This window comes from Salvelinus fontinalis, chromosome 20 (genome assembly GCF_029448725.1).
Source record: "Salvelinus fontinalis isolate EN_2023a chromosome 20, ASM2944872v1, whole genome shotgun sequence".
NCBI classification, from domain to species: domain Eukaryota; kingdom Metazoa; phylum Chordata; class Actinopteri; order Salmoniformes; family Salmonidae; genus Salvelinus; species Salvelinus fontinalis.
The window spans coordinates 18,023,067-18,041,291 of NC_074684.1; the positions used below are offsets into that span (position 1 = coordinate 18,023,067).

An 18,225-nucleotide genomic window follows, 5' to 3' on the forward strand; every position below is an offset into this window, starting at 1 on the left:
GCATTCTATAACGTTCAAGTACAGAACTGTACATCAGAGATCCAGTGTCCTACAGGACCTTACAAGGTTTTATTTTGAAAACTGCAATAAGGAATATCATGCATGGTGTTACGCACGCCTCTGAGAAGAGGGAACGCAACTCCCTGCTATAACTCAACTCTCTGAAGTGCAAGAGGTATGGACTGTAGGTGCGAGCAAGGATGACACAAAAGCAGATTTTACCGTTTACTTGGATTTATTTTCTTACACGGTAATATGGGGAAAAGGGGCTGGACGGAACCAAAGCAAAGAAAGTAAATATCAAAGTTCCCCCTCTCCTATCTAACCTGCCTACCCACTTAACTTACCTAACTTAGCACCGTCTGGTGCCCTAACCAAAATACAGGGGGTGGTCCGCCCAGGTCTTACCTAGTGTGCCTAGACAGTAAATATACTACGGGTATATGTATGCCCTCGGGCCTCTTGCCTAAGCACTCCCAAAGTGCCTTCTCCTTCCCCCCTGGGAACAAATGAAACAGAGTAATTATTAATGATTTCACAAACACTCAAACACAGGACATAGAAAAACTGCTACCAACAACAACAGTACATACCAAACTTTCTGATACACAACCAACACTATATCACAATCAAATTTTTCTCTCTCTCCTCTCTCTCCTCTCTCTCCTCTCTCTCCTCTCTCAATCTCCAAATCTCTCCTCTCTCAATCTCCAAATCTCTCCTCTCTCAATCTCCAAATCTCTCCTCTCTCAATCTCCAAATCTCTCCTCTCTCAATCTCCAAATCTCTCCTCTCTCAATCTCCAAATCTCTCCTCTCTCAATCTTCACTCTCTTGGGCAGAACACTGGCTTTTATCTTCAGGTGGCAATGGTGATTAGAGTCAGCTGCTTCTTGACGAGGGGGCGGGGTCAGCTCCAATCACCAATTAGCCTGGGGTTGACCAATCAGCTGGTTGGGGAGTACTTCAGGAAGCCATCTCCTGAAACACACACTCAAATACAAAACAGAACACAGAAACTGGGGAACGTAACACATGGACCAATATGCATGGAATACATAAATGGAGACTCCACAAGCAATAATAATTATGATTCAAGACATTTGCAATTGCAACTGGCCAGAGACAGATTTGGACATGATGTAATTCAGCATTACACTCTAAAGTTTGCTCAGTAAACTGACAATTTGTCAAACATCTAGTTATTGTGACAGTTTAGTGACAGTTAGTTATCTGGTAGTGGAACACCACTTCTTTGTTTTGGCTGGGAAGCCTTCCTCTTCCTTGGCAGATATGATGGTGACATGCTTCCTTGTGTGTGATGATGATGATTCACAATAGACCTTACCGATCAGTACTGTCTCTAACATAACAGCACCAGGCCTGAATTATTCTAAGACATATAGTGCATGCAATAGACATCATCACTATCACATAATTGTCAAAAGGGCTTCAATATTATTTAGTCTGGAGATCAACATCTATTCTGGTAGTGGGACACTGTATTTTGATGTCCACATAGAATACAAATGGCGTGGTATACCTACCTTTATGAACACAGGATTAGCCCGCGTGTGAATCCAAAGGTCATATGAACTCCTTGGTTCTTTTTTATTCAGTACAGCAGTGTAGTATTGTAGCATCTCGAGCAGTGTAGCAGTAGCAGTGTTTCTAGAGCCACAGCCACCATCATTGTCCACCAATAGCCACATAAAAAAGGGGGAATGCTTGCCATCGGGCCTTGCAGAAACTATACACTCTGGATGGTGATACAATGTAAACGTTCTAACCGTGCACTACAAGCGCTCAAACAACTTGGCTACTACTAATTTAATTGTTTGATACACCTACATTGTGAAATGTCTACCAGTACCGTACAATTCCCTTAGCAAGGTTAGCTGCCATTTCTCCCTGTTTGAATCCACCTCTGTCATTTCCCCTTGACAACGATCCGCATAACCAGTGTTTGCATTCGGTTATTTGAATAGACAGACCATCAAATGGCTATGCTGATATTTTCAATAGGCTACTTCTGAAAAATATTGTCCAGACAAACACTGCCAGAAGATACCGACCTTACCGTTAAGCTTGTTTGCACTGAGCTGCACTGAGGTCAGAACACAATCATGGTTACATTAAGACACAGTGGAGTCCGTGTGAGACATGGGTAGAAAAACGTAGGGATGGTATGTGCCAGGCGTGTGCCGACATGGTCATAATCGTACTCGTAACGTTTCCGTAAAATGACAGTTGATAGTCATATCGGATCGGATGACAGTCGTGAACTAAATATATACTGTATATATTTTAATATGCCTAAGTAGATGTTGGCAAAATACCTCCCTGCACATTCTCACTGCAAAAAAGCTGCAGATTAGGGGCAGCGTGTGGAGGGATGAGTATGTGTCCTCAATTTGCAGTGGGTTGCCATGTTTGCTGTCTCTTAGTCAGAATACGCATTAGTGTTTCATATCTTTTCCCTACCCTTGCCCCGTTTGTTAGATATTATGCACATTGATATGTTAATAGCAAACATCCTCACCATGTGATTTATGATATTAGCAGGCAGCAGCAATCTATATAGTGGAGGCTCCTCAGAGGAGAAAGGGGAGGACCATCCTCCTCAGTGAATTAAATAAAAATAGTGAAACATTAAAAAGTTTATATTTTTAGATAAAATATTCACATCACCGAATAATTTAGTGAAACATTGTTTTGCAATGTACAGTTGAATTCAGAAGTTTACATACACTTAGATTAGAGCAATTAAAACTTGTTTTTCAACCACTCCACAAATTTCTTGTTAACAAACTATAGTTTTGGCAAGTCGGTTAGGACATCTACTTTGTGCATGATACAAGTCATTTTTCCAACAATCGTTTACAGACAGATTATTTAACTTGTAATTTACTGTATTACAATTCCAGTGGGCCAGAAGTTTACATGCACTAAGTTGACTGTGCCTTTTAAACAGCTTGGAAAATTCCAGAAAAGGATGTCATGGCTTTAGAAGCTTCTGATAGGCTAATTGACATAATTTGAGTCAATTGGAGGTGTACCTGTGGATGTATTTCAAGGCCTACCTTCAAACTCAGTTCCTCTTTGCTTGAAATCATGGAACAATCTAAAGAAATCAGCCAAGACCTCAGAAAAAAAGATTGTAGACCTCCACAAGTCTGGTTCATCCTTGGGAGCAATTTCCAAATGTCTGAAGGTACCACGTTCATCTGTATAAACAATAGTACGCCAGTATAAACACCATGGGACCACGCAGCCGTCATACCGCTCAGGAAGGAGACGCGTTCTGTCTCCTAGAGATGCGAAAAGTGCAAATCAATCCCAGAACAACAGCAAAGGACCTTGTGAAGATGCTGGAGGAAACAGGTACAAAAGTATCTATATCCACAGTAAAACGAGTCCTATATCGACATAACCTGAAAGGCCGCTCAGCAAGGAAGAAGCCACTGCTCCAAAACTGCCATAAAAAAGCCAGACTACAGTTTGCAACTGCACATGGGGACAAAGATCATACTTTTTGGAGAAATGTCCTCTGGTCTGATGAAACAAAAATAGTACTGTTTGGTCATAATGACCATTGTTTTGTTTGGAGGAAAAGGGAGGAGGCTTGCAAGCCGAAGAACACCATCCCAAACGTGAAGCACGGAGGTGGCAGCATCATGTTGTGGGGGTTCTTGCTGCAGGAGGGACTGGTGCACTTCACAAAATAGATGACATCATGAGGAAGGAAAATTAGGTGGATATATTGAAGCAACTTCTCAAGACATCAGTCAGGAAGTTAAAACTTGGTCGTAAATGGGTCTTCTAAATGGACAATGACCCCAAGCATACTTCCAAAATTGTGGCAAAATGGCTTAAGGACAACAAAGTCAAGGTATTGGAGTGGCCATCACAAAGCCCTGACCTTAATCCTATTGAAAATTTGTGGGCAGAACTGAAAAAACGTGTGCGAGCAAGGAGGCCTACAAACCTGACTCAGTTACACCAGCTCTGTCAGGAAGAATGGGACAAAATTCACCCCACTTATTGTGGGAAGCTTGTGGAAGGCTACCTGAAACGTTTGACCCAAGTTAACCTGTTAAAGCTGGGGGCGCTGTTGTCACTATTTATGGTAATCGTGTAATTTTTGAAACGGCTTCCTACAAAATTCTTGATCGTACAATATGCATATTATTATTATTATTGGATAGAAAACAGTCTATAGTTTCTATAGGAGTTGAAATTTTGTCTCTAAGTGGAACAGAACCCATTCTACAGCAATTTCCCTGACATGGAGTCAGATTTCAGAAATTTTGGCCACTGTTCTGGAGTCAGTTTTAAAGCCAATGTTATTCCTATGAGTATACGGACACTGCTTACGTCTTCCCCTGGATGCCTTTACGTGATGACGATTTGAATGGGGTCGATTGCGCAATCACAGGCACTATAAATTAAAAAACCCTGTAGCTAGTAACTCTTTTGCAGCTGCGTCATGCGCGTGGAGGACACCGACCCGCACCTGTTCCAAGCATTAGTGTTGGGAGTAATCTTTCTCCGGTCATGTTAAGACTCGTTATAGGAGTTAAAAACATCATAAGGTAGTTAATTTAAAGCGTTTTATAGCAATTTATATCCGTTTAGTGCGATTTTGGGACATTTATTTCTGAGACGCTGTGAATCTCTAGGCACGCTTCCAGTTCATCCCGAACGCAGTTGGCATTTCCACATGGCAAGAGGACAGCTTTCCACCAAAAGACGATTAGACCCAAGAAAGGATCCTTTGCCCAAGATACTGATGGAAGAACAGCTCAAAGTAGGACATTTTTTATGATAAATCGTGTTTCTGTCAAAATGTTAGTGGCTTAGGACGCCATGTTTTTTGACGTAGCTTCGCTTGGCGCAAACTGTATTGAAAAGTAAGGATAATTTAAAAAATGTAATTCCGCGATTGTATTAAGAATTAAATTGTCTATCAATCGCTGTCCACCCTATATTTTTTAGTCACGTTTATGAGTATTTATGTATACGAGTAGATCACTGTCTAATATGGCGCACGGACATTTTCTCACCAGCTGGGTTACATTTCTCATTGTCTAACCATGATTTTGGTGGCTAAATATGCACATTTTCGAACAAACTGTATATGTATGTTGTAATGTGATGTTACAGGGGTGTCATCTGAAGAATTCTGAGAAGGTTAGTGAAAAAAATAATATATTTTGGCGATGTTTACGTTATCGCTCTCTTTGGCTAGAATCAATGCTGGGGTAATGTTTGCACATGTGCTATGCTAATATAACGATTTATTGTGTTTTCGCTGTAAGACACTTAGAAAATCTGAAATATTGTCTGTATTCACAGGATCTGTGTCTTTCGATTAGTGTATGCTGTGTATTTTTACGAAATGTTTGATGATTAGTAGTTAGGTAAACACGTTGCTCATTGTAATTATTCTAGTCCATTTGTGACGGTGGGTGCAATTGTAAACTATGCCAGCTACCTGAAATATGCACATTTTTCTAACAAAACCTATCCCATACCATAAATATGTTATCAGACTGTCATCTGATGAGTTTTTTTCTTGGTTAGGGGCTATAAATATCTTAGTTTAGCCGAATTGGTGATAGCTACTGGTGTTGGTGGACAAATAAAAGATGGTGGATTATGCTAATGTGTTTTTAGGTAATAGATTTACATCTTTACATATTGTGTCTTCCCTGTAAAACATTTTAAAAATCGGACATGTTGGCTGGATTCACAAGATCTGTGTCTTTCATTAGCTGTATTGGACTTTAATGTGTGAAAGTTAAATATTTAAAAAAAATATTTTTTGGGAATTTCGCGCTCTGCCTTTTCAGTGGAATGTGGGGGGGGTGTGCCGCTAGCGGCACCCTCATCCTAGACAGGTTAAACAATATAAAGGCAATGCTACCAAATACTAATAGAGTGTATGTAAACTTCTGACCCACTGGGAATGTGATGAAAGGAATAAAAGCTAAAATAAATCATTCTATCTGCTATTATTCTGACATTTCACATTCTTAAAATAAAGTGGTGATCCTAACTAACCTAAGACAGGGAATTTCTACGAGGATTAAATGGCAGGAATTGTGAAAAACTTAGTTGAAATGTATTTGTCTAAGGTGTATGTAAACTTCCAACTTCAACTGTATGTCTACAGCAGCATTCTGTAGGGTAGCACCATGTTGTAGCCAGAGGACAGCTAGCTTCTGTCCTCCTCTGGGTGCATTGACTTCAATACAAAACCTAGGAGGCTCATGGTTCTAACCCCCTTCCATAGACCTACACAGTAATTATGATAGCTTCCGGAGGACGTCCTCCAACCTATCAGAGCTCTTGCAGCATGAATTGACATGTTGTCCTCTCAATCAAAAGATCAGAGAATGAATCTAGTAATGAAAGCATAAACTATCGCTAGGTAGCACTGCAGTGCATAAAATATGGTTAGTAGTTGACTCAAAAAGAAAGACAGTAGTTGAACAGTTTTAAACAAATTAATTTCCTCCAAAATTAAATTTTAAAACTTTCACTTTCACTTAACTAGGGAATGCAGTTAGCTAGATTAGCTTACTCAAACACCCAGCTCAAACAGAGAGGGATGCTATGTTAGCTAGCTGGCAATGGCTATCCAACACTGGAAATCTTCCAAGTCAAGGTAAGTTTTTGGTCCTGGTCCGCAACGGGGCTGGTTTTCTTTTTGTAATCCGTGATTGACTGTAGACCCTGCCACATACCTCTTGTGTCTGAGCCGTTGAATTGCGACTCTACTGATGCTTAGCTTGTTTGATTGCCTTGCAGAGGGAATAGCTACACTGTTTGTATTCGGTCATGTTTCCGGTCACCTTGCCCTGATTAAAATCAGTGGTTCGCGCTTTCAGTTTCGTGCGAATGCTGCCATTAATCCACTGTTTCTGGTTTGGGAATGTTTTAATGGTTGCTGTGGGTACGACATCGCCGATGCACTTGCTAATAAACTCGCTCACCGAATCAGCGTATTCGTCAATGTTGTTGTTTGACGCAATGCGGAACATATCCCAGTCCACGTGATCGAAGCAATCTTGAAGCGTGGAATCAGATTGGTCGGACCAGCGTTGAACAGACCTGAGCGTGGGAGCTTCCTGTTTTAGTTTCTGTCTATAGGCTGGGAGCAACCAATGTTGTAGCAACCTCATGATGGGTATAGTGAAAATTCGAGTATCATGTCGTAGCCTAAACCTATCGATGCTACATTGAGCTGGGTGAATGGAATATGAATTACAGTCATCCATTACACTGCAATGCTAATAAAAAATTTAATATTCTCCCTCATCTTAAACAGCACCGACCGCCACTAAATCTAAATGATCAGACAGAAAACATGCGGGGAAAACTGATCGGGGGAAATTATGAAGCAAGCGGCTGGAGAAATACAGCTTCACTCTTTCCAATCAGAGCAGCAGGATCAACGTACAGCCCGCCCTTCTCTTTACAGACAGCCAGTTGAGTTATTTAGACCACGTAGAACCCCGCACAACCGACTGACATGAGAATAATACGTTTTTTTAAATTTTTAATCATGGATCATTTGAAAAAGTAGTCTGATCATAATCACATCTGGAAAATGTCCCATATTCATTACAATACTAATTTTGTCCGACTATTTGGCACACCCGAAGTATATGCCAATTAAAATATTACCTTTTCCACACTGATATATTGAGACGATTGAAATACTGCTAGTTTTACGGAAAATTCCCCTTTTCGTCCTCATGCTAGCTAGCAGTAGCCACTCAGCCATTTTGGAATGGCAGTGTCAGCCAATCAGCTCCTTTGTTGTTCAACGCTACGTGCCATTCCATAATGGCTGCTGTGGCTACTGGTAGCTAGCATGAGGACGAAAAGGGTAGTTTCTCCAAAACAAGCAATATTTCAATCTTCTCGATAGAGCAATGTGGATGAAGGTAACATTTGGAGTACAATAGCATATCCCATCCCTGCATTGAGGTACGTTTTCTGATCAATATCTGCCGCCGGCTCCACGGTGTCTTGATGAAACTATGGTTGTGTTCCGACCTCAGTGCAGGCAGTGTAAACAAGCTTAGCTGTAGTCGGTATCTTGTGGCAAAGGTAAACACTACAGTATCAATTCTCCATATTGCATACCTTCTCTGAGATTACTTCAATCCCGAAACGCCCTCTTAGTGGAGACAACACATGAGATTCTCATCTCATTCACCACAACTGCAAAAGGGGCAGTTTCTTGCAGCCAACCAGCAGGAACAGGTTTTGTGTTGACCAGACACAAAACAGATTCCAGATCAGCTACTTCTACCCTACATGCATTCCCCCACATGGCCCCCAAGCCTTATAGCTGGTCCAAAAACAGTGTCTAATTTTGTATTTGTATTTATTATGGATCCCCATTAGCAAAGGCATCAGCTACTCTTCCTGGGGTCCAGCAAACTTAAGGCAGTTCATACAATTTTAAAAACACAACAATACATTCACAGATTTCACAACACACTGTGTGCCCTCAGCCTCCTACTACACCACTACTACATATCTACAGCACGAAATCCATGTGTACGTGTGTGTATATTTGGCATGTTATTGTGTGTGTGTGTGTGTATGCATATATCTGTGCCTATGTTTGTGTTGCTTCACCATAAGGTGTATTTGATTGTTTTTTAAATTGAATGTTCCTGCCTGCCTCAGTTACTCAATGTGGAATAGTGTTCCATGTAGTCATAGCTCTATGTAGTACGGTGCACCTCCCATAGTCTGTTCTGGACTTGGGGACTGTGAAGAGACCTCTTGTGGCATGTCTTGTGGGGTATGCATGGGTGTCCGAGCCGTGCGCCAGCAGTTCAAACCTCTCATAAATACAAGCAGTGATGAAGTCAATATCTCCTCCACTTCGAGCCGGGAGAGATTGACATGCATATTATTAAAATTAGCTCTCTTTATTTATTCATTTGACATTTAACCTTTATTTAACTAGGCAAGTTAGTTAAGAACAAATCCTTATTTACAATGACGGCCTACCTGGACAACACTGGGTCAATTGTGCGTCGCCCTATGAGACTCCCAATCATGGCCGGATGTGATACAGCCTGAAATCAATCCAGGGACTGTAGCGACGCCTCTTGCACTGAGATGCAGTGCCTTAAAAAGCTGCGCCACTTGGGAGTCCTGTGTACATCCAAAGGCCAGCCGTGCTGCCCTGTTCTGAGCCAATTGCAATTTTCCTAAGTCCTTTTTTGTGGCACCTGACCACACAAGTGAACAGTAGTCCAGGTGCGACAAAACCAGGGCCTGCAGGACCTGCCTTGTTGATAGTGCTGTTAAGAAGGTAGAGCAGAGCTTTATTATGGACAGACTTCTCCCCATCTTAGCTACTGTTGTGTAAATGTGTTTTGACAATGACATTTTACAATCCAGGGTTACTCCAAGCAGTTTAGTCACCTCAACTTGCTCAATTTCCACATTATTTACTACAAGATTTTGTTGAGGTTTAGGGTTTAGTAGATTATTTGACCCAAATACAATGCATTTAGTTTTAGAAATATTTAGGACTAACTTATTCCCTGCCACCCACTCTGAAACTAACTGCAACTCTGTTAGGTGTGCCAATCATTTCAGTTGCTGTAGTAGCTGACATGTATAGAGTTGAGTCATCCGCATACGTAGAATCTCTGGCTTTACTCAAAGCCAGTGGTGTCATTAGTAAAGATTGAAAAAAGTAATGGGCCTAGACAGCTGCCCTGGGGAAATGCTGATTTTGCCTGGATTATGTTGGAAAGGATTCCATTAAAGAACAACCTCTGTGTTCTGTTAGACAGGTAACTCTTTATCCACAATATAGCTGGGGGTGTAAAGCCATACTTTTTTCTAGCAGCAGACTACGAACTCTGTGACAAAGCACTAGCCATATCCACCCGCCCACATCTTAGTACTGCCTCTCAGGGAGCTTGTTGCATTACTCTCTTTGCATTCTTCACTGTACTACTGGACTCTGACATTGCTTTGCAAAGTCTGATTAAGGACATTTTTCAGTTGTACATTTGCATGTCTACCTCTGTCACGTTCTGACCTTAGTTCCTTTTTTATGTCTTTATTTTAGTTGGTCAGAGCGTGAGTTGGGGTTGGCATTCTATGTTGTTTTTCTATGTTTTGTTCTGTTGTTCTATTTCTATGTGTTTGGCCTAGTATGGTTCTCAATCAGAGGCAGGTGTCAGTCGTTGTCTCTGATTGGGAGCCATATTTAGGTAGCCTGTTTTCCTTTGTGTTTTGTGGGTGGTTGTTTCCTGTGTCTGTACCATACGGGACTGTTTCGATTTTTGTTTGTTCATTCACTTTGTTATTTTGTATTTTTGTAGTGTTCAGTTTTGTATATTAAAATGGACACTTACCACGCTGCACATTGGTCCGATATCTCTTACTCCTCGTCAGAAGAAGAGGAAAGTCGTTATAACCTCGGTAACCTCATTGCTGCTATCCCTGCATTTCAGTTGCATGCCTCCTTGCACTTTCAATTTACCTTCATTGCACATTTAGACTTTCCATTTGTACCTGACATTTGCCTTCATTGAACATTTATACATCCACTTAATAACATACATTTTACTTAGTTGGTTCACTTGTACATTCTTTGCACTCTTTTATTTGCACTTCTGGTCAGATGCAAACTGCATTTCATTGTACTGTACTTGTTCCCTGACAAGAAAGTTGAATCTAATCTAATGATCAATAATGTCAAAAACCGCACTGAAGTCTAACAAAACAACAATACTGGATGCGATTTCTGTATGAATAATACTCTTAGCGTTGGTGACAAGTTATATCCCCTTTTCTTTTCTTTTCACTTTTACAATGAATGTTATAGATGCTTTTTGGAGGCTAATGGTTAACTAGGGCTTGCCAATCTTTAACCAAATGCCAGTTGAAAAAACAGGTGATGCTGCAGTAAAAGCCTACTATAGTGTCTCTTGAATATGAAAGTGAATCTGTTTCTGATAAAACCATCTCTTTTCCCTCAAGCTGTGTACTTTTTCACTTTCCTCTGGGCATCAAAGAAGGTAGTCAGATTGTCTTTCAATAGTCATCATCCAAAGGATTTCACACACAATGATGGTTCGGTAAGTCAATTTTCGTGCCAACATTTAGCACTAACTTAGACATGATACAGTTAAAGGCAGATCTGATCTGTGTATCGTTTGATCAATTGATATCTGGACTTAAACAACGAAGACGGATCTTTTTTTCACTAATTGGTCTTTTGAACAATAAGATTAGATATTTTTTGAAAAATTGGTCAAAACTTCAGAATTGGTCTGCCTGTTAAATGAAGTCATCATGTCTCAGATGAGTTGTTCTTAGGAGTGCACCTGTCTGAACTCAATGAAGGATGAACAATGAGCAATGCATGAGTTATTGTAAAACCACTATGATTTATGAATAAGTCAAATGTATGTGGTGTGTATAGGCTACTGGTGCATATTGGAAAATATAATGGGGGTTATGATGCTAATTCTATGGGTGTAAAATAGATGTGAACAATTCACTTTCACTTTCTTGTTTCCTGTAGATCACATGGTCAAATAAAGGCAAGAGGGGAGGTGGGTGGGAGACTGCATAGCTTATCTCAGAGGGATATGTCATAGTCAGAATGAAAGTGAAAGATGACTTGAAATATTTACACTGTCTGCACACTGGCTGTTATATTATACAGTAATATATGTATTTTCTTGTTGTTACATGATTCATATTTTTTCCCTGTTCACTCCACTTACATATCCAGAATGGAACGCAGAGGTAATTATTTTAACAAGACACAGACCTACCATTTATTTAAATAATGTTTAAGGACAGATCACAGGTTAGGCTTATAGCTGTCTGGGCAGTGATCTAAACCAAAACATTGCTACTTTTAGTTTTAGGGTCTATACTTGACTTGTCTCTTTTTATCCATTACAAAACAGAGGTGCCAAGGTTGACGTACTACACCATCACCACTGGCAAGACTATGGGTTCTCATATCCAGTTTTTGAGACAACTTGGAGGAGGCTTCACTGAAGTGATGTCACCAGCGCATAGTGATGTCATCATGGCTTTCTGTCCCATCGTCTCTCGTGCTGGTACTGATATTGAGGCAGCACTGCAGCAGATTCCAGGTAGCCAACCCCCAAAGTATCCTCCAAAACTATATTACTGTCTCTTTTATCTATTATATCTCCATATCAGAGTTGATGTAGATAGAACATGTATCAAGTGGCTAATGACATGAATAAATGCTTTGTTTGTCCCTCATTCTTTTGACAGATGGTAAACCTGTCATTCTGGTAGTCCTGCATCACTTTTTTAACCCAGAGTGCACTGTAGCTGACAGCAGCAGACTAGTGACCAGAAGTGATGTAATACTCACAGTGGACTGTCTCTTCCATGAGAGTAAGAAAGGACTACTGAACTGTCCTCGCAACAAAGCAGCAGTTGGTAACATTGTGAACCTGCTGAACATGAAGCCAAAGGTAGTTCACCCATGTTCTATGTGAATATCCGTCATTCATTCATGATCATTCATGAATTGGACACACAAACCAGACTCAGCTGTTTAGCAATAACAATACATGCAAAAGCAGACATTTTTACTGAAGCACTTTATTAGACAGGGTCCAAGAGAGTAAATGTGTTTTCATTTAAATATGAGTATTTGTTATTTTTATCAACGTTTACTGATCTTTATTCAATATATTGAAATATTGTATTCATAGGTGATAGATGCCATCGTGGACATCCCTGATCACAAAAAAAGGCCGGTATGTATATTTTCATTTTAGGAGTTGCTACTTAACTCAACAGTTTCATACCACTATATGATGTCATCTTTTAGTCTGATACATCATTTTTATTTTATTTTCCGTAGTTTATAGAGATCCATTTTTTTTTTGTAATTCGTAACCTCTCTGTCGCAACACACATTTAATGGAGGCAAGTACTATCTATAAATCCTACATTAATATGATATATACATTATGTGTAGTATTTACATTCCCTTGTCATTTAAGAAAACTGCTACTGGGGGATCAGTGTTGATGCCTGTAAGAAAAACAGACTGTAAACAGATGGAAGCAGTGTTTGACCACATCCACCACTTTGTCATTTCAAGTGCCTTTACAAGCAGGGTCTATCTTTATTTTCATGATTTCTTTTGTATTGATGGTCATAGTCCTATTCAGAGGTCTACGTGTAGCTAGTAGTTTAGTAAATATACAGTACAACCTCCATACTATTCTGAGGGTTCTGAAGCCAATGTGTCTTTTTCTGATTGTTTTAATTTCCAGATGGTGTCTTCGAGTATCCTTGATTGCACCAGGGCAGACAGGCGTTGTAAGTCCATCATTAATTAAAACTAAATTCTACAACATTACACTATTTACAGTTGCTTATATACACGTTATATTCATAACTAATAACTATATAATCCATATATGTAGTTGTTGGTAATTATGACATGTTTTTATAGAGGTTATATTGTTTGCATTTCAGAAACATAGACTGTATTGTGATAATTGTACTTTACTGTAGCTAACTAATATACAACTTTTATGTTTACTACTATCTTACAGGTTGCCAGAGATCACCATTTGCATTTGTTGGGCTCATTATTTTTCTTGTTCTTTTGTGTTTGGTGGTATTTTTGATTGTTTCTAGAAAGAAACAATGAGGTTTATCAAAATAAGCTAATGGAAACAGAGCAAGTAGGTTCAAACAGAAATAGAGGAATAAACTGTAGAAATTACACAGACAACACAGATAAACTGCCTTAATTATACATAAAAAATAATGAATAAAGCCTAATAAATAACCTACTCTACCTACCTCTATCAGGATAGTGTATTAGTTTAAGATGGCATGATGCTCATGTAATATTGTCGGCCTACTCTGATTGTATATTCTGTGTTGTCACTTTATTCTGCTTTGACTGCCCTTAATGTATTAAAGTCATTGCATTTCAGTTGCTTTATGAGTGTGAGTCATTGATGAAGCACAAATAGTCATCATTACGCTTTGACATTAATGTAACGACCGGGGTGTAGTGGAGGAAGAAGTCAGGCGCAGCGAGGTCAGGGTAGCAATACTTTATTTACACCACACCGGTGCAAAATAAGCCAACTCAAACACATGCCCCAAACAGGGGGAACTAAAGAGTTCAGCAAAAAACACCATACACAAACAACCGTGACGTACAAACGTATACTGAAAATAATCCCGCACAACCAGCAGGCGCGCCAGCTGGTAAATAAAGCCCAACCAATTAACCTAAACAAAACACAGGTGCAACTAATAAACAGACAAGGGGGAAAAAAGGATCAGTGGCAGCTAATAGGCCGGTGACGACGACCGCCCGAACGCCACCCAAACAGGAAGGGGAGCCACCTTCGGTAGGAGTTGTGACAATTAAGTACATGACACCTCTATTGGGGTAGGAGTGATGCTGCATTGTTAACCAAGTGGGAAGGTGGTATTTAACAGTTGTGTAGTCATAAAAATACCAGTTTACCACTCATTGAGAAACGCTGATTGGCTAATGGCCAACAAGCTATGTCAACCATGAACTAAAACTACAGCTATGCATAGCCGCAGGAAGTAGGGGTGCTACCCCTGAAAAATCAGAATGAAAATCTAAATGAGGGGGTGTGGTATATGGCCAATATACCATGACTAAGGGCTGTTCTTACACACGACGCAACACGGAGTGCCTGGACACAGCCTGGACAAAGCCCAGAGGTGCCTTATAGTTATTATAAACTGGTTACCAATGTAATTAGAGCAGCAAAAATAAATGTTTTGTCATACCAGTTGTATATGGTCTGATACACCACGGCTGTCTGACAATCAGCATTCAGGGCTCGAACCACCCCGTTTATAACCTTTGTTTAAATGTGGGCTTCCTGTATACAAAAGAAATTTTCTTGATTTGATGTTACTGTTTAGGTAATGAAATGATGCATAGCCAACAATGTGCCACAATTTTTTAATAAGTTATTACATTTCCACAAAAGAACAACAGTGCTTATTTGCAGTGCTGTGCAAATAAATGTCTTGGATACACTAATCCAGTTCTCTGCAAGTATGTGTAGCTGCAGCCTAAAATGGCGACCGGAAAAGTGGGTGAATGGACAGAAAATAAGCAAATTAGGCATATTTGTTGCTACTGATTGCGTGGCTGATTGGGCTGCACAACGAATAGATAAGCCTGCTGTTTCCACTAGATAGACAGCCATAAATGAAAACCTACTTGGTATCAGGGTCGTGTAGCTAACATGGCCATTTTTTTCTCGCCAATGATTTTATTACAAGTAGGATAGCAGCTTACACAAGAAATAACTGTTATTAAAAACCAATGTACGGTAGTTGCAAGGTAAGAAACGGACGGAAAAAAACACAGCTTAATGAAAACCATCTAACCTCTACAGCAGAGCGCTTTCAACACACCTACTCCTTTCCACACGTTCACTACTTTCTTTTCCACACACCCAGTACTTTCTTTTCCACACACCCAGTACTTTCTTTTCCACACACCCAGTACTTTCCACACGTGCACTACTTTCTTTTCCACACTCCCAGTACTTTCCACATGTCCACTACTTTCTTTTCCACACACCCAGTACTTTCTTTTCCACACACCCAGTACTTTCTTTTCCACACACCCAGTACTTTCCACACACCCAGTACTTTCTTTTCCACACACCCAGTACTTTCCACACACCCAGTACTTTCTTTTCCACACACCCAGTACTTTCCACACACCCAGTACTTTCTTTTCCACACACCCAGTACTTTCCACACACCCAGTACTTTCTTTTCCACACACCCAGTACTTTCCACACGCCCAGTACTTTCTTTTCCACACACCCAGTACTTTCCACACGCCCAGTACTTTCTTTTCCACACGCCCACTACTTTCCTTTCCACACACCCAGTACTTTCTTTTCCACACACCCACTTCTTCCCACACGCCCAGTACTATCTTTTCCACACACCCAGTACTTTCTTTTCCACACACCCAGTACTTTCCACACGCCCAGTACTTTCCACACGCCCACTACTTTCCTTTCCACACACCCAGTACTTTCTTTTCCACACACCCACTCCTTTCCACACGCCCAGCACTTTCCTTTCGACACACCCACTCCTTTTCACATGCCCAGTACTTTCCTTTCAACACACCCACTCCTTTCCACACGCCCAGTACTTTCCTTTCGACACACCCACTCCTTTCCACACGCCCAGTACTATCTTTTCCACACACCCAGTACTTTCTTTTCCACACACCCACTCCTTTCCACACGCCCAGCACTTTCCTTTCGACACACCCACTCCTTTTCACATGCCCAGTACTTTCCTTTCAACACACCCACTCCTTTCCACACGCCCAGTACTTTCCTTTCGACACACCCACTCCTTTCCACACGCCCAGTACTATCTTTTCCACACACCCAGTACTTTCTTTTCCACACACCCACTCCTTTCCACACGCCCAGCACTTTACTTTCGACACACCCACTCCTTTTCACATGCCCAGTACTTTCCTTTCAACACACCCACTCCTTTCCACACGCCCAGTACTTTCCTTTCGACACACCCACTCCTTTCCACACGCCCAGTACTTTCCTTTCAACACACCCACTCCTTTCCACACGCCCAGTACTTTCCTTTCAACACACCCACTCCTTTTCACATGCCCAGTACTTTCCTTTCAACACACCCACTCCTTTTCACATGCCCAGTACTTTCCTTTCAACACACCCACTCCTTTTCACATGCCCAGTACTTTCCTTTCAACACACCCACTCCTTTTCATATGCCCAGTACTTTCCTTTCAACACACCCACTCCTTTCCACACGCCCAGTACTTTCCTTTCAACACAGCCACTCCTTTCCTCACGTCCAGCACTTTCCTTTCGACACACCTACTCAAAGTTTGTTACAATTTAAGATAGATAACAATCGCTAACGTAATTAACGGTTATTAGAACACCTGTAAAGCGGAGTAATACATGTATAGTTAAAAGTCCCAGTGCTGTTATACTCTACTCCAATCAAATTACTGGTCTGTTATAAATACTTGTGAACATAGTTTTCAGTTATCTCCGCCCTTTTCATCAAAAGCAGAGGGAATGTTTTACTTGCGTTTGCTTTTAGTAACGTTCAAGATGCTTTGGCGGTGTGTTATCTGCTGCGTTTGTATTACCCGACCAGATGAACAGCCATCGGAGGAAAGCCAAGTACCACCGGAACAAATAAGTAGCTAGCTAGCATTTTTCTTTCTGGATTTAAAAAACTTATTTCATGAACGGACGATACACGGACCAAAGTCATCCTGTCCATAAGCTATTCGATCATTTTAGCTAAAATGACTCTTATGGCTAAAGCTGGGTTATGTGAAAATAATCAATGATAAATAGGAACAAAACACTTAAATAGCTATATTGGTAAAACTAAATACAACTTCAAATAATAATCTGTTTCTTTGATGTGTGGTACTGTCAGGGTTGTGTGCGGAGAATATTCGGAGTCAAGCGCAGGACACAGGTGTTGAGCGAAACCACAGTGTTTTACTCAAAAATAAGGCAAAATTCCACAAATGGAGATAATCAAATACATACACGTATAAACCACAACCACTAATGCACAAACAATCACGGACAAAACAGAAATGAAAGCCAGAGGATTAAATAGGGAACATGATGGGCGGAATTGAAACCAGGTGTGTATAATACAGACAAAACAAAACGAAACTGAAAAATGGATTGATGGTGACTAGAAAGCCGGTGACGTCGACCGCCGAACACCACCCGAACAAGGAGAAGGGCCGACTTCGGCGGAAGTCGTGACAGGTACACATGACAACATTCAACCCGATCAGCTTCTAGCTAACTCCAGCATCACTGATCATGTGGCGGATGAATCAGAATTAGTTGGGTAACATAGATAATTAAGATGTTTTATTTGCATAATATGCTTATGTGAGATACTTGTCATTAGAATGTATCCTTTTCGACAATAGTGTTGGGAGTTGCACTTTTCCCTCAGCTAGGGCTCAGTCACTTGGGGCCCAGAGAGGGGAGAGGTCAGGCTTGTCTTTCACATGTCCCTGTTGCTATGCAGAATATCAGAAAGGGAAGAGGACAGAATGGAACATTGTCTTCATATGTGAATGTGTCTT

The 18,225-nt window shown here is 40.7% G+C and overlaps 1 protein-coding gene across 1 annotated transcript; it reads left to right on the plus strand.

Moving 5' to 3' along the window:
* The first annotated feature begins 11,010 nt into the window (after window positions 1–11,010).
* Window positions 11,011–14,010, plus strand: LOC129817924 (uncharacterized). The gene is made up of 7 exons (XM_055873521.1): window positions 11,011–11,134; window positions 11,797–11,810; window positions 11,978–12,169; window positions 12,318–12,523; window positions 12,767–12,811; window positions 13,337–13,382; window positions 13,622–14,010. Exons 1-7 carry the CDS (start codon window positions 11,124–11,126, stop codon window positions 13,717–13,719), a joined length of 612 nt encoding a protein of 203 aa, XP_055729496.1. The 5' UTR covers window positions 11,011–11,123; the 3' UTR covers window positions 13,720–14,010.
* The last annotated feature ends 4,215 nt before the right edge of the window (window positions 14,011–18,225 follow it).

Excerpts from the sequence above, each read along its gene's own strand:
- LOC129817924 (XM_055873521.1), top strand. Across the intron at positions 12,524-12,766 it reads TGCTGAACATGAAGCCAAAG|GTGATAGATGCCATCGTGGA; the intron begins GTAGTTCACCCA and ends TTGTATTCATAG. Across the intron at positions 13,383-13,621 it reads CACCAGGGCAGACAGGCGTT|GTTGCCAGAGATCACCATTT; the intron begins GTAAGTCCATCA and ends ACTATCTTACAG.